The 17,595-nt window shown below is 39.1% G+C and overlaps 1 protein-coding gene across 1 annotated transcript in view; it reads left to right on the top strand.

Moving 5' to 3' along the window:
* The window catches only part of UST (uronyl 2-sulfotransferase), a 161,292-nt gene that overhangs the window by 46,501 nt on the left and 97,196 nt on the right, over positions 1 to 17,595 (top strand). Inside the window, exon 2 of the mRNA XM_082302750.1 lies at positions 10,352 to 10,395. Within this exon, the coding sequence (XP_082158876.1) occupies positions 10,352 to 10,395 (44 nt within the window). The remainder of the gene's footprint in view (positions 1 to 10,351; positions 10,396 to 17,595) is intronic.

The raw sequence follows: 17,595 nt of genomic DNA, 5'->3' as shown, positions 1-17,595 counted from the left end.
TGAGTTAGGTTAGTAGATACATAAAGTGCAAGTATTTCTGGGACAGGTAGGGAGCACGAGGGAAATAATGCCAGTTTGAAGAGTTCTGCTGAGGCTGTTGACACTTGATCTGCTTCAGTGGTTGTATGGCACTGCTACAGTGTAGTTAACCTTTTCCACATAAAGATGTTAATGCAGAATCTGCCATTGCTGACACTTTCAGGACACTGTTTTAGTCATTGGAGAGCTTAAGGCAGCAAGAATTTATCAATACATCTGAAAACTTGTCTTCCAAATGTTTTCACTCAAACTTTTGAAAATTGAAAGCATACAAAATGCTTATCAAAAAACTGATAGCCAAATTTTTGCTGTTTCAAATTGGTGCATGTTTATTTTTACTGCTGGATGTGTTTGAGTTGAGGAAACTCATGAGGGCTGTGTAGTGTCTTTCACACAGGTAAGCCTGGTGTATGCATTGTGGGTCCTTGGCTTCAGTAATGAGGACAGCATTAGATTCTGAAGAGCAAAGTTTTTATAACAATGCATTCCTTTTTTTTTTGTAGGGCATCCTACTGAATGTTTACGAATCAATCTAACAAATCACGCACCCATACAAAAATAGGTACAAATCTTATTTAAGATCATGAGAAATGAGGCAAAAGGCAGAAAAAGTAATATTTCTAGGAATCATAAGTCTTGTGCTAGACACTCGCAGTGCTATGTAGGGGAAGAAAATACTGCCAGAAATGCTGACTTTCAAGTTATCTATTCCATTACACTTTTCTCAGTAAAGGCTGAAGTCTGAAGTAGAAGTTATGTATTGCGAGGGTTCAGAATGACAGGAATGGGGTTAATCCTGTACTTTTACAGTTGCAGAAGATGAAAGGATGCTGAAATAGAAAGGCAGGTTTAAGTCTAGTGCAATGCTCTGTGTTTGCTAAAACTTGGCTCTTGTTTTTGAACATGCGGTTTCTATATAGAAGTTCTTAAAATACAAAACTCCTGCACTGAGAAGTCTTTTGTCACTCAAATCCATCTCTTTGAGACTGGGGTAGAGAGGAGTTAAAGTGTCTTCACGAAGAGAAGCTGGATAGTGTGAAAAATGAGCAGTTTGGCCAAAGGGTTTATAGTAATGGAAAATATTTCTATTAAATCATGTTGAAGTCTTGAAAGCCATCTGAAGCTGGAGTATTTTTTGTAGTAGAGATTAATAAAATTTTAAGCTAATGTGTCATAAAGAAGAAATAGCTCTTTTAGGTACAGTATGTTCCTTATCTGACCTACTTACATGGTCCGTTTTGCAGTTACAGGCTTCTAACAAACTTGGCAAGAAATGCTACTTCCAGTTTTGTGTCTGTTAAGACCTTGGAGGATGGGAAGCTAATAATGGTTAAACAGCTTGTAATTCCTTTTTTCAATTGTATATTGAGAAAAGAAAGCAATACAAAGATAGCTGCTTCTTACATAGAGTGCTCTTGCTTTTCGTAGAAGTATAGGGAAGAGTTTTACAGTGATTCTCCTGGGGCACAAAAAACTGGTAAAGAGGAAAATGAGACAGACTTGTAAAAAGGTTCCTTTTTAAAAATTTCATTTGTACTTTTTGAGATCCAATACTAAGAAAACCTGAACTATGGAGAAAGTGGAAAACAGACTTACAGCTCGATCTTGCAGACTACCTCATATGGGGGGTCCATTATCCTAAATGCAGCTGCCTCTGTAAAGAAGTGAGACAAAATCATAGCAACCATATGACTCAGATGTTGTGAAAAGCACATGCAAGGAAAACTCATTTGGCTTCAGCACAATAAAAATATGAATAATTCTTTAGAGATGTATGTGACCAATTTTCTGTGAAGCATGTTCATTTTTTCTCTGCTAGGAAGGTGCCGCTGGGGTCAGACCACAGACCTAGGCAGCTTCTCGGAAATGTGCCTCCAGGGACAGGAACTTCAAACCAAACGCCCAACAAACAACTCCTTCTGGATAGTATTTGCAGTGTAGTACTTAATAATACTAATAATAGTAATAAAAGTCTTCCTTGAATAACTGGTGACTTGCCAGCTGGGTGTTTTCCAAAATTCATTGATTTGCTGTTTGCCAAGATTGCCTGTGCAGGGGAAAAAGAGAGAAATATATCTGCATAAATGCAGCAGACAGGAATAAAGCTTGCAAGTTCGGTTAAGATTAAATAATAAAACCCTTGTCTCTGGAAAAACATCATGTGAAAGAGTAGAGCTGATGTCTGGCACTGATGTAACAGGAAACTTGAGACTGGTATCATCTGAGAAGGTGTCTGGTTAGATACAGATTCCCTGGAGTTTGTAGCCTGAATGGCAGAGTGAAGTGAGACTAAGAGGCCTTGCACTTGACAAGGTCTTCATTGAAGCTTCGTCATTATGTCCTTTGTCCATCCCTCAGCCTCACTGTCATCACTTTGGTAAGGGGAGCTTTGTAAAGACAAGGTTCATCTGTGGAGCTGCAGTCCTGTACTTCAGCTGCACGGAGGGAGGGAAGTCTCCTGCGTTGGCTGTGCTGTTCCCTGTGTGGCAGAGTGTGTGCATTGAAAGGGAAAGTGTCATGGCTCTGTCACCATCACTCCCGTAGAGTTTCTTCCTCTGCATTATGCGTTCTGCAGGGTAGAGGAGAAAAAAAGTTTTCTCTGAAGAAGTCCAATGGCTTGCAAATATTCTTGCAGTTTTCTCTCACTTAGGAGGAAAAGGGGAAAATGGAGTAATCCTAAGTGTTAAAAAGTTTCTTCATATGACAACCAGTTTAAACTTCTTGCCAAGCTAATGAAGCTGTCTCTGTACATTCAGCTGGAGTGGAATGATCCTCCTGAAAAGCTTTCACAGAGTGCTAAAAGAGATGCAAAGGGAGGGAACTGGTTTTCACCTCCCATCATGGCTCTTTTCTGCAGTTTCCACTTTGTTTCCATTCTGCTTTTATGAAGATGTTGCCTTTATCCATATTGAAATTTGTATGCTTGTTTTTACTGGATTGTATCTTGCATTTTCAGACAGTTTCTTTAACTGATCAGTATCTTCCTGTTCTCTTCAGAGTTTCAGCAGATTTTAAGTCCCTTCAGTTGGTATTGTTATCAAACTTGATACCGGTACTCTTTAATGCATCTTTCAAGTAATGAATGAGAATATTGAGTGGTAGGATCCAGAACAGTACCTAAGGGAAATTTGCCTGATTAAAAACAAAAAAAAGAGAGGTAATCATTAAAAAGAAATATTACTGGAATAAGATTTGGTTTAATTTGCCTCTTGGTTCTCAAGCAGTGTGATAGTCCTGGCATATGCTTGATTATTTCCTCTTGGTTATCTCCAGTGCTGTCCAGTCTTCATCCCCTGATTGTTGCAACATTTTTCTGTTTCCATTTTAAAAGTGTTGGGTTTTGATAGCTACCGTCAGAGAATTTTCTTTCAGCTGTATTTTCACTCATTCATTCCCTGTTTATTCTCAGATGCAGTTGTTACTGCAGCCTTCCACAGGCGGATTCCCAAGTATGCTACCTGGATGTCATGGAGTCAAGCTCATTTCCAACTATCAGGTGTTTCTAACTACTCTCTGATTTGCTAGTTTCTGTGCTATTCTGTTCATTTTTATATTCAGCCATGATAATTTGATACAGTGTTCACCATTATTCTCATGTTATCCAGTTAAGAAATGAAGTCAGAGACAAGTGTTTCTCTGTGTTATTTCAGTGGGTGGCAGTTCAGCTGTTGAACTGTGAGCTTTTCCCAACTTGCCCCTTTAAATTTTGAACAGGTTTGTTGGTAGCTGCCTAGCTGTAGGTATAACTTGACCACACATCTTGAGAGATTTTTTTTTTCCTCAGGAACAGCTGTGTGTATTTATAGAACTGACTCTGCATTTTGTTAAGGTAAGTCTTGCTGAGGAAATTAAGAATAGAAGTCATTACAAAATATTTGGCACGCTTTTTGACAGAAGGTAAGATAAAAATCTTTGAGGAGGAAAGAAAAGGACACCATATTTAATCTGTGTCCACTTTCTGCGTGATACCAGAATGCTGAATTTAAGAACCATCTGAAAACTGGAGTGAAGTTAACAACAGGTTAATAGGTCTTTAAAGTGCATTTAGTAAAGAGCTGCCTGGCCACAAAGATAGATCACAGTCTTTGTTTTCATAGCAAAAGGAATTAAAGTTTGGCTTAATGGCACCTTATTTTTTTTGTTAGGTTTTCTCTACAGTGTCTCAACAGAGCTGTATATGTGCTTTTCCTTTGTGTGCGGGAAAGTACCTGGTGGGGCTAGTTTTATTTCTTTATTTAATGTTAATTTTTTTCCCCTCTCCCTTCCCCCAGTATTAGTAAAGCAGTTTATTAACAAAACAATTAAATGAAACACCTTTCTATACATTTTAAAATGCTCACAATTCAGAGCAGATATGTGATTTTGGAGTAGTTTGCCTCCTGCAGTCTCCTCTCTTTGCAAGAGGAGGGCCATCTGATGTATATTATATTCTGCATTGGTTTAGAACCTCCTGTTATACAAACCCTTCGTATCTGTATTCGTATCAGTGGTACTTCCATATATAATGCATATGCAGAATTGCCAGTAAGTTTTCAAAAACTCTCCTTAAATGTGCCACTTTCTCTCCTAATTGTGTTAGAACTATGAAACTTGTAGGTAAACAAATCTCAATTATATCATGATGAAGTTTCTAGGGTACAGTTCACTGGGTAATAAAGCAAAATAGGTATTTTTGTCGTGTTCCATCTTTTTTCCTTCATTGTGTGCAGTGATGTAGAGTGAATTGAATGTGTGGGTTTGGTGCTGGTTTGGTTTCGTTTTTTGCCTGTAGGTTGGTTTGTGGTAGTGGGGGTTTTATTGCATTTATGATTTTAAAAACTAAGAGTAACTAAAATTATTTTAAAGGTAAGAAAGGAAGAAAAAAAAAATCCATTGAGGAATGTTTTTAAAAAATAAAGTTTGTTTTCCTTTTTTTTTTGTGGTCAGAAATGAAAATTTTGATAGGATGTTAGTCTTGCACAGAGGAAACCAATTGTAGGTACACAGCTTTTTACATATGATGTAAGTAACAGCAATAAGTCACTCTGTATTCTAGTGCAGATTGGTCAGTGGGGTTTTGCTATGTTTTGCTGTGTTAGCGTTCTGTGTACACCCCTGGAAAAACTTTCCTGTGTGAAAGCTGGTGTGACTGTGCAGACCTCAGGAATAGCAGGGATTTTCCTTTTAAGTTAGATTTGAGCTGTGAGCAAACATCATTTTGCTAGTCTGCTAGTTTTCAAGTTGTAGTTCCTAACCCCTTTCCTGCCTTTGGACCACAAAGGGCTCCAAGATGTGATGATATGATGACCAAGAAAATCATATTATTTCAGATGTGTAAACATCTATGAAATTTCTAAGCATGTCCACTGCATAACTGGGAGGGAAAAAAATAACAAAGGAAGCAGAGCAGAGTTTATCCTCTTCTAATAACTTACTGGCACTTCAGTTTATTTTGAAGGTGCAGCTCTTAATGATTAGAGGTGCTTGGTGGGGAAATTCTTCTTCAAAGTCTGATTTCCAGACCAGAAGACTCCTCAGACAACTATTAAATTGTTCCTTTCCTTTAAACATCAGAGGGTCTAAGGGATTGTTTGCCAGTAGAGGCTGTATTGGTGCCTGGAAGTGTGAGGTGGTGGCCAAGTGAAAAGAACAAAGAAGGATTTTTACAAGACAAATTAGTTTTGTCATTAGCTGGGTCCCAGCTCCCTTAGGCTGCTGCTTGTGACTCCCTACAAGGTAAAACCCTGCTCCAGAAAAGTAGTCCAAACTCCACATTTTCAGTGTTGGCTTTCTCTCCCTATCTTTACACAATTCTTTCCATGGGATATCAGAATTGTTCGAGTAGAGTTATGCTATTTCAGTTACTATCAAAGAGTCTTCAGTTCACACATAAGTCCATTTACTTCTTATTCCTGTACTCCCCAGTCATTTTTTGGAAAGGTTTTTTTCCAGAATTGCAGTTATTTTGTTAACTGTAGTTCTGAACTGTACACAGCAGTATTTGTCCTTAATCCTGGTTGACTGACCATCTATCTCTGTTTAAACTTGGCTTGCTTCAAACAAAACCCCCACACTTCAGTGATTCCAAGAAAAAAGGAACGTAACCACAAGGTTTCCCCAAAGATTTTGCATACAGCTGCTTCACTTAACCTCAAGGATAGTAAATTATGGAAAAATTTGGACAGCCTCCATGTATTCACCATTTTCTATAATAAAGCTGATGGGTTTTTTTTAATCTCTGGCAGAGTCTGGAGGAGACGTGTTCAGCCAGCCCAAGTGTGCTGTGGAGCATGTTTATGGAATGCATAATACCACTTGTTTTGAGACTTGATTATTTTGTCTGACTTGTTTCTAATGCCTTAGACTTTCAGAAGTCTACGAAAGACTTCTTCTAGAAGGCAGAAAATTTCCTTTTTGAAGAGTAAATACTCCTCTCCAGGAAAAAAAAATCTAGAATAGTCTTGTTGGTCAGCAGACAAGAGTAATAATGTCTTTAATAAGCTTTATTAAAGGACTTGAGAGAAGTCATCCTAATAATTTAATGCCATAGGTTGCTTTGGGGCAATGGACAAGATGCCTAATGAGGAAGCATGACTCTCTCTTCTATGACTTTATCATTTCCACCGCAGAAAGCATCTTCTCTTCTTGTGGCACTTAGTAACATCAAACACATGTTGTCTGTGCCATAGCGTATAAAAGCTGCATGATAATGTTCTCCATCTTAGATAAGCTTGTTAATGCAATTGCAATAAACGGTTGAGGTTATGTACCTTTGGTGCTTTTGGTATCTGTTCCTAAGTCTCTGATTTTTACTGTGCAGCTGTCCTACTACATCAGCTGTTAGTAGCTGGTGGTTCATAGATTGGCTTTACCTTGTATGCTTCCATGGTTGCAGTTTTTATAATGCTGAATTGTTTTTAAACTAACCTAATCTGATATGGATTGTGTGAAAAGTGGCCCTATGTGTAGAAGTGGTGCCCTGTTTTAGGTTTGTAAAACTTTTAAGTACCCAGCTTGGGAGTCATACTTAGTAAGATTTTCGTGGCCTTTTGTGTTAAAGTCATCATCTTTCCTTCAGGTCTTTTGCATAGGTGCACATTTTTCATTATATTTCTGCATTCATGAAGGCTCCTGTAGTGTGGCCCCTGTTTTGCAGACAGAGTGGAAGCAAGCCAAGATCTATAATGCGATGGTCAGCGAGGGCACATGCTGGGCTTCATGGGGTTAAGGAGCTGGCTGGTGTACCTCACAGGCTGCTGCTGCACTCCATTGCAGCTGGATTTGTGGAGTTATTTTAGTGTGTATGAAATGTGCAGCAAAAGGTTTTGCTTTTATTACTGAAAACAAATTCTCATTTAAAACTTGAACCCAAAAGAATTCAGACTGTTAAATTGATGTGGTGAGCCGTGGACGCCAAGATTGACTCTGGTTTGTGTGCTTGAGGAGCAGAAGGAAGAGCTAGCTCTGCACATGGAGTTTGGGGCAGTGTAAGGGTGTGGAGACTGTCTGCAGCTTTTGCATCCTCTGCTCATTCTGAGTTACTCTGACCAGGTTTCAAATCTGTTTCCTTCCTCACTTGTGTTTGCCTGGCAATTCATTTCTATCAGTTTACAGCTTCTGAATTTGAGCAAGCAACTGCCATGAAAAAAAACCTTTATAAAATGACTCATAATTGTACTCTTGTCTTTTAAGTGGATACAGTAGTAACTAGACTGCGCTGTGAAAAAAACCAACATTTTGATTACAGAAATCAAATCTACAGGTTGTATGTTCAAAGTTAGAGATATTTTCATGTAATTTTGATCATTAAAAAATTTCCAAGGAAGGAAAATGCAGTCTTCATACTAAGAACATAGATTACTCATACAGAGAGGTGAATTAGTTATAAGCTCTTTGACTTTAAGGAATACCTCAAAAATATTTCTGTAATATAACTCTGACACTCTTGATGTTGCTCTGTAAGATGCTGTGTAAGCTCTTGACTGGTAATTCAAGTCCTTCTCTACTGCAAAATTGGCTGTGATATGTGATTGGCAAAGGTAGTTAATACATATGTAGTTAATATTCCTTTTATTTTGGTAAGCATAAATTGCATATATTTTGGGGAGACAAGGAAAAAATTGTTACTCCTGTAACCACTTTAATACCAATTACAAAACCTAAAGTTTTGCTAATTTTAAAAAAAAATTAGTAGTTTTCATCTAATGTTTGACTTCTCAAGTGTGTTAACTTGTTTAGACAACAAGCATCACTTTGTTATGTATCAAAATCAAACAATTTTCCTGACACAATGAGAAAACTATCAGAAATGTTTTTATCAACAACAGTGTCTGTCTGCTCGCCTAATTGCAAAGAGGAGGAAGCTGCTATGAGCTAGTAAGAGCCTGACTCTACAGGATTCAGGTAAATCCTGAATGAGAAGTTTTCCTTGCTCTCCTCCCAGATTAACTGAGAGGAGAAATGCTTATTTTCAAGTCCATGTCACTGTGTGTGGAGTAGCTACTCTAACAGAAAACCAGACTGCCATCTCTTTCAGTAGTCTGGGAGCTGAATTTCTTCCCTGGTAATTAGAATCATGTCAGAGGAATGAATAAAGAAATTATCCTGAATGTAGGGCATCAGCCATATTATCTATGGCATTAAATTAAGTAACTGGATTGTTCAAAGGGTGGGTATTTGTGTCAAATGTACAGAGAGATAGTTTCTGGTATGCTTCAGAAGATGATTTGTGATTTCAAATGGCCATCAAAAAGTTACTGTTTGGGCTTTTGTAGTTGCTCAGACTCTTCCAAGGTCAACGTAAAAGAGTGTGTTTGGGGTATTGGGACTTCCCTTTAGATGAGTTGGAAGCCTTCTGACTGAAGTTTTCAGTACTTTATAACATATGCCAGAAAACGAGGAAAAACAGAAAGCAAAATATTTCTGAGAGGTAATCTCAACTTCTTGTTGTACAAAGAAATTCATCATGCTGTGGCAGCAGTGGTGGCTGGCAGGCTCTCTCCCCCCAAGATGGTGTGGTCCAGGTGGCAGCTACCTCCCCCAAGAGTCGGGCAAGGGAATGGGGGCCCTTCCACTTCCAGCTACCTGCTTTTCCTGCTGAAAACAACTCCCAGCACTGGTGTGGGTGCTATTGAATATTCCACACTAAACTTTCACTTCCTTGTTCTGTAGCCATAACACACACACAAACATCTCCTTCCTGCCTCCTGGATCCAGAAACCTCTGGGGGCATTTTTATGGCACTGGGAAAAACAAGGGTTTTGGCTAGATTGTCAAGCAAAAAGTCCTTTGGTTCTGAAATGATGCTGTATTCCACTAGCTTGTGTTTTTTTGCCTATTCAACACCCCAGGAGCAGAGATGCTCATGAGCAGGACAAGCTTTTTAAAGTTCTCTTCTGTGTAACTTTTGGATGTCTAGTAAGCACCTGTAAAAATTACTCTCTTACTTCATACTGATGTAAGTTTAGAGCAGAGGTATTTTTGCTCTCTTTGGTAGGAGGATGACTGAGAGGAGAGGTATGTGTGGCCCAAGGGGAACTTTTAGGCGTGCTGCAAGGTTTCATCATCTGCTGGAAGATGTTGGGAAAGCATGTGATTAATACTTAAGGAGAAGGGTTCGGGAAGGGCAGTTACAGGGAAGACGGTCTATGTGTGTGAGGGAGTGTGTATTTTATGTGTCGGTGTGTGTTTGTAAGGAATGGGTAAAAAGTCTGAAATTGTTGCCTTTTTTTATTGTAGCTTACTAAGAAAGGTGGACTTGTTTAGAAGCTTTTTTTTTCCCTGAAGCTTTTTGTCTGAATTAAAAGAGAATCTTGAAAAGGCAGGTGCAATTACATCAGAATACAACTCCCATTCAATCAGTACTGTTTGAGAACAAAAAAGTAGCTTGGAGGTTGGAAAAACAGTTAGAAGAGAGAGAAATGAATGCTTGTCAGTTCCATCAGACCAAAATCTGATAAAGGCCTTTGATACTTGATTATTTAAGAAAACTTTTTTCCAGTTAACTGAGCTTACTTGCTTAACATGTACAAGGATGCACCTGGCAATTTTTTGTCATACAAATGATTGAATAATGATTGATTGATTAATTAAAGCTGCCTTGGGCCATATAATTTTTTTGGTAAGATGACAGTGTGCATCTAATCTTGTATTACAAATGTAGTCAAAATAAATTACTTTTTAATCAAAAATTAAAGCTGAGGGAATTTATTTTCCTTGAATTATTTGGCGCCACAAAACCAGTGGGATAGAGGTGTACTGGTTCCATGAATTGGAAAGTTTGGAAGTTGCATTGGATGGCTTTTGTTTATCTCCATCCTTCTTCTTTTTGTAGGAAATTCCACTTATTTGGATGACCACGGACCACCACCTCAAAAGGTAAGCTGCTGTTAATTTTGTGTTTGCTTTATCCTTACTTTTTTGGCTTTTGTTTTTAACGTATTTTATGTCTACTTGTATGCCAAGCAACTCTGCTGAGTTTACATCAACAGCACGTGGCCTTTTTGACTTTTTCCACCCCAAGTGTTTTCAGGTGTCTGTAAGTAACTTGGGTTAAAACTCATTGTGATTAAGCTGATGGAATTTTTGTCATTGAGTCAAGGGTAGGCAGGGTTTTAGTGGTTTTGTCTGTCAGCACTTTTGTGTAAAAAACCAAGACACTGCAGTTAGAGCTAATCCAGCAGGTGAAGGTGGCCTTTGGCTGGCAGCAGTTCCTGGAACATGGGTGCTGCTATGAACACAATGCTTGAAGCAAGTCAGTAGGATAAATGTAATGAATCTGAGTAATGAGCCCTTTTTTAGGAATAAGGTTCACTGTTCCTATCATATGTGACTGTGCTGCATAAGCTTTTCCCTCACATCACCATGGCACCTGATGACATTTCAGGTTAGGAAGGGCATAGTGATAGTTTCTTCAAGAGGAAAAAAGTGGAAGCAGACCCTTAGGCTTTCCTGTTTTGTTCTCCTTTGTTTTACCGTGTGTTGGTTTGTTCTCTAAAACATGATTTGATGCTATATTTTACCTGTCTTTCCAGCCTATTATAGCTCCTTTTGCACAGTACATGTCTGTACAGATTATTTCACTGATGTGGCCCACCATAGATGCTAGTGCAGCAGGTGAGTGTGAGTAGTTAGAAATGGGGTGGATGTGAACACCACCTCTGGTGGGTAGCCCTCCTTCATCGCTGTTCACCTGACCATGAAGTCACATCCTGAGCCAGCAGGCCTTGAGTCGAAATGATCAACCACAGGTGTATACCAGTGTAGTGAAACAGTTGGCTTTCAGTCAGCAGAAGGAGGATAATGTGGAAAGCAATTCCACTTAGCTTAGTTATCAATGAAAACAGACAGGAATCTGGGTTTCTTCACTTTTTAGCTGTGCAATGACATCTGCTATTTTCAGCTGATATTTGGGTATTTGTACACTGTTAAAATTCAGACAGCTCACTTGGAGAAATGATGTACATTTGATTTTCTTCCTGTCAACACAAATTACTCAATTTTTTGTGTACTCAATTACAAAAGCAAATGGATGTAGACAGAAGTGGCAAAATCAACCTGTTGTGTTTATCATTGCAAACTGAGATGGGACACGGGTATTCTAAGGCTAAGCAAATGTTTAACACTTAAAATCTGTATAGTACTCTCTGGTTCTTTTGAAATACTTTTTTTTTTTTTTTTTTAATTTTAGTACTAGGTGCTTCTCTTGTCCAGGAGTACAGCAGCCTGCGTGAAGTAAAGAAGTAAAGAATTATGTTTGTCGTGTCTTGAGTGAGCACTCTGCTTGGAAGAATAAAGCAATGCTTATTCCAAACCTGTATTTCTCATTGCTTGGATTAGCATTCAGAAATGCCAAGCTGTTCTAGTAAGGAAAATGTTGTCATCTAGATAAGAGTTTTTAACCTTGAAAACTTTATTCAGATTTTGGTACTTTTTCTTTAGGAATTTTGCTTTACCAATTAATGGTACTGTGGATGGGATCCATACTCCAATGGGCAGTAGCAATTGGACAGATTTATTCAACCCAGATACTTTCCTCTTTACATTGTGGAAATATCTTTTGCCTGTCTAAACATGTAATTTTGGGCTATGTTCACACAGCCTCATCCAGCTGCAGCTGGATGCTGCAGCTCAGTTGTCTGTAGAAAGCCCAGCTGAATAGATATGTGCATGATTGATTGGTTGGGTTGGTACTCTTTGATTAGCTACTTCCAGTCAGTAAAGTTTGTGGGTTTCCTGTAATCATCCTCACTCTTGGAAGCTTGGTGAAAAGCTCAACAGAGTAACAGGCTATACAGCCTTCTGTAAGTTAAAAGCATTTTGCTTTTTGAAGTATTTGCCCATGTTTCAAAAACATTGATAAAATATGGATCTTTTTGATCATCCCTTGGACAAGCCTGCTTATTCCTGAGGTTTGGAGTTTTTTGTTTTCTTTTTTTTTTTATTCCTGTAATCAAAACATGGGTGGGAATTGGTAGATCCCCAGGTAATTCCTGGTATTTGCTTGGGGTCGTGTTTTGAACTAAGATGCTCGTGCTTTGTAAATCTCATGCATTGCATTTTTGGCTAAGTGCAGTATTTACGCTCTTACAGCTTCATATCTGAACTGTGAAGTCTGCGGGTGTGAGTGAAATTTGCTGTGTTTTTTGTCTTTCAGGTAGCCTCCATTCACATGACTTGATAGCTGCCTTCATTTAAACTAACAGATGGTTAAGGTCTATGCATGCTTTAATTCAACATATAGAAATGTGTCAGAATAAATCAGTCCTGACTCCAACATTTAAACTATTTCATTACAAAATGCTTAAAAACTAGGAGTGGTGATAATGCACAACAGTGCATTGCCTGGGGTTGAAATGACTGGTAGCTAATATGGGCACTGTGTAGTTAGCTGTAGGGGAAGGCCACCAGCAGCTGATACGCACTGGACCGTAGCTGTTTTGCAGAGTACATTCCAGTATTTCTTGGAAATCGTATTAGTTTTGGCTTTTTGTCATGGCTAGGTGCCAGAGCTTTGGATTTTTTCAAATACCCATGTGGGGTTTTTTCCCAGTGGAAGAACTGAAAATAGCACTTGTTATCTGAATAAGGAATTAGCATCATCACATTTCAGGAGATCAGGGTACTAGTCTGCTTTTTTCAAGTGAAGGTAGCAGCAGCAATTTTCTCAGTGCAAGCAAAGAACAAAAGCCTGGCTCGCTTCTGTGCCTGAGTATTGCTGGTGTGGTTCTGGTTCTTCCTTGAAGACCAGGTGAGCCAGCTTTTAAGGTGTTCCCCCAGTAAAGGTTTACTTGACTGCTGAAGATTAGCAGTAGTTACCCTTGCCAGTGATATGAAGGTAATGTGTCTGGATGTGGTGGTTTCACCCTGGCTGGAGGCCAGGCACCCACCAAAGCCTCTCTGTCTCTCCCATCCTCAGCTAGACAGGAGACAGAAAATACAGCAGAAGGCTCATGAGTTAAGGACAAGCAGAGATCGCTCACCAATTACAGTCACAGGCAAAACATATTCAACTAGGAGAAATTAATTGAATTTACTGCCAATCAAAATCAGAGTAGAATAATGAGAAGTAAAACAAATCTTAAAACGCCTTTTTCCCTCCTTCCAAGCTTAACTTTATTCCCAATTCTCTACCTCCTCCCCCCCAGCAGCACAGAGAAACAGGGAATGGGGATTACTCATTGTGTTTCTGCTGCTGCTTCCTCGTCCGGGAGAGGAGGCCTTCCCCCTCTGCAGTGCAGGATCCCTGCCACGGGAGACAGTTCTTCATGAACTTCTCCAGTGTGAGTCCTTGCCACAGGCTTCAGTTCTTCATGAACTGCTTGCATGTGGATTCCTTCCACAGGGTGCAATTCTTCAGGAACAGACTGATCCAGCCAGCATGGGTCCCCCACGGGGTCACTACATCCTACTGGAAAACCTGCTCTAGTGTGGGCTCTTCTCTTCATGAGTCAACATGTCCTTCCAGTAGCCTTCTCCTCCGTGGGCTATAGGTGGATCTCTGCTCCACTGTGGACCTCCATGATCAGTAGGGGCACAGCTGCTTCACCATGGTCTTCACAACAGACTGCAGGAGAATCTCATCTTGGGCACTTGGAGCACCTCTTCTCCCTCTTTCTTCACTCACTTGAGTGTCTGCAGGGCTGTTCCTCTCACATATTCTCATGCCTCTTTTCTCTGGCCACAAATTACTTCTGTGCAATATCTTTTTTTGCTTCTTAAAAAATATGTTATCACAGAGGCTCTACTACCATTCCTGATTGGCTTGGCCTTGGCCAGCAGTGGGTCTGTCTAGGAGCCAGCCGGTGTTGGCTGTGTTGGACATGGGGGAAACTTCTGGCAGCTTCTCACAGAAGCCACTCTTGTAGGCCCCTTCCCAATAGCAGAACTTTGTCATGCAAACCCAATACACAAACATAGGCCACTCCTCTTTGGTCCTTAGGCACCGAAGACTTCGCAAGATTGACTAATCCTAGATTTTTCATGAGTTCTAAGACAGATCTGTATGTGCTTCTCTGCAGGTAGACGCAACTTCCAGTAGCCCTAGCACACCTCTGGTGTTTCTGGTGTTAGAATTTGACAGATAAAAAGGGAATACAGTTGAGCAAAACAACCACTGCCAGTGGTTCTACAATGCCAATGAAAGTGGGCTCTTCTCTCCTATTTCAAATCTCTATCTCACTACCTCCTGGCTTTTTTTTAAATAAGCATCTGAAAATGTAAATTGTAAAAGATTTGCAAAGGGATCATTTGTTTATCCTTTTTCTGTAGATTGGTGTTTATGTGATGCCTATAGATGAAGCTAGCTTGGTTTTTAAAAACACCTTTGAAATGGATGTTCATTAATGACTGATGGTGTTCACTTGATATATTTAATGTCTGAGCATTTCTGCAAATAAAGCGGATGTATTTTTCCAGTATTTGGACCAAATACTTAATCAAATCCTTACCAAATCTTCCCAAGATTTTTTTGCTCTATCCAAGATGGTGAAACTGGCCTTGGAGGACAAAGGATGCAAACTTTATCAGACCTACTGTTGTTATTGATTGAAAGCTTTTCCCTGAGAACTTGGCAAGAGCATCAGGATATGTCCCTTTTTCAGTAGAGATGACATATATTTGTGAGGGAGCTGTGCACATAGCTTGCAGATGAATTACATTGAAGTAGTCTATTCACCTTTTCTTGATGGTTTTCCCTTGGATGCTTGTCATGGACACAGCATCTTTTGGCAGCTGTTCAGGTGTCAGCAAGACCCTATGCTTGGCATATGTGACAGTGTTTAAAAGCTTTAAATGAATACAAAAATGGATGGGGGTCAGGATCAGGTCAAAATGAATGGAAATAAAGGCATACGCAAAATAAATTTGATCTGATTTTATTGATTTAAAGCGGGAAAGTGGATAAATACTCTTTTCACCATTCTTTCAGTTCTTAGCTAGTAATTATGTGCTAATTGTTCATGTTTTTTATGGAGCAAGCCTACCATAGCATAATTGAATCATTTGGAAAAGACCTCTAAGATCATCAAGTCCAATCCTTAACTTAGCCAACACCATGTTCACCCCTATGGGAAAAAGTAGCAGAATCCTTGAGTGGCCTTTGGTATGTATATACTGAACCCAGTCCTTGTCACTCTCCATTATCAACTAGATTATTTATTCTTTTTTATTCTACTTTAAATCTTACTAAAAGATGATTTCAGCATTGCCCCCTTTACAGTGACTTTATGTTCATCAGGTTTATGTCAGTGTTATTTTTTCCAAGTATTTTGATAGCAATGTTAAAATAACAGCCAAGAGCTGTATATTTTTTTTTTTAGTTTTGATTATTTATTTTTTTAGTGGATACTTCCTGTTTCATATGAGCTAGTGTTTTAGTTCTAGCCATCCCTTATGAGAACGTGGTTTAACCCTTCAGCCCTCTACAGTCTTAAGTGATGGATTTGTTAGGGATGAAGTGTTTGATTTAAAACCAACCAACCAAAAAACCCAATTAAAAAAAAAACCAAGACAAAACCCCACAACACTTAGAAGCAAGCAAGATTTGTTTCCTTTTAGGTATATGCTCACTGGGGATTTTAAGAGCATGAATAGTAGTATATGTGTTTCTGATAGAGTTGAAACCCTCGGTTTAGCTGTAAATGAAAAATTGGTGAATAATCTTTAAAGCAATCCAGGGCAGGTTGGGAAGGATTTCAGTGATTTAAAAAATATTCTATTCTCCTTATAAACTGGGGAGTTGAGATTATTGTGCAGTGTACAAATTTTCAGCTAGCAAAAATTGTCAGAATTTAGCAACACTAAAATAGAGTAATTTCCTATGGCCACCAGACTCGGTACCTGGCTGATCAAATACTAAGAGAGAATTCATTAGGTGCCTTAACCATGGAGATCCCCTTTACAGCTTGAAGCACTGTTTTACAGTAAAACTGAGCTTTTAAGCCTAGTATGGTCAGTAAAATGCTATGATTTAAAAAAACCTGTGAAGTATTTCTCCACTTGCCTCAGTTTACTAGAAGCGGTGTGTTGTGGTTTAACCCAGCCAGCAGTGGAGCCCCACATGGCTGCTCACTCACTCTCCCACCAGCAGCATTGGGGAGAAAATGGGAAGGGTAAAAGGTAGAAAACTCATGAGCTGAGATAAAGAAAGTTTAATAGGGAAATCAAAAGCCACACCCACAAGTAAAGCAAAACAAGGAATTAATTCACTGCTTCCCATGGGCAGGCAGGTGTTCAGCCACCTCCAGGAGAGAAGGGCTGCATCACGTGCAATAGTTACTTGGGAAGACAAACACCATCACTCCAAACATCCCCACTTCCTCCTTCTTCTCCCCACTTAATATACTGAGCATGATGTCATATGGTCTGGAATATCCCTTTGGATATCCCAGTTGGGGTCAGCTATCCCAGCTGTATCTCCTCCCAATTTCTCAGGCAGCCCCAGTCTACTTGCCAAAAGAAAAGCACAAAAGACCTTGGCTCTGTGTAAGCCCTGCAATAACAAAAAATCTCTACATTTTAACAGAATATCTCAATATTTATGCTGTGTTCAGCACAAATGCAGAACAGCCCCATAATAGCCACTGTAAAGAAAATCAACTCTACCCTAGCTAAAATCAGCACACAGTGTAAACTATTTGTAGAATAATTGGTTTATGTTCTTTTAAAACTGTGTTTTCGTTTCTTCTAAATGATAGTATCTCAAGAGAAGAAAAATCTGGGTTTTATGGAGGATTTTCCGATTGTCTGCTATACATAATTCTTTACAATCCTACTGAAGTAGGTGATGAATGATATAGCACAATAGTAGTATGGAGATATATTCAAAAGCTAGAATTGAATCTGTACTTATAAGTGTGAATTGGATCATAAAAATATTTGAATTGTACTGAATCACGAATTTGTTTGTTTTGTTCATATTAATTTATTGCTCAAGAGTCTTAAGGATAAAACAATCACTTGATTCCGTGATTTACCAAAATAGAGATGATTACTTACTTTTTAATACTTCTTGAGTTTATAGTATATCAGAAAAGTGTTGATATGGGGAGGCTGACTGATTGTAAGTGGAAGTACCGA

This window comes from Coloeus monedula (genome assembly GCF_965178545.1).
Source record: "Coloeus monedula genome assembly, chromosome: 2".
Classification (NCBI taxonomy): Eukaryota; Metazoa; Chordata; class Aves; order Passeriformes; family Corvidae; genus Coloeus; species Coloeus monedula.
The sequence above is the reverse complement of the archived record's forward strand: the minus strand, read 5'-3'. Positions and strand labels throughout refer to the sequence as shown.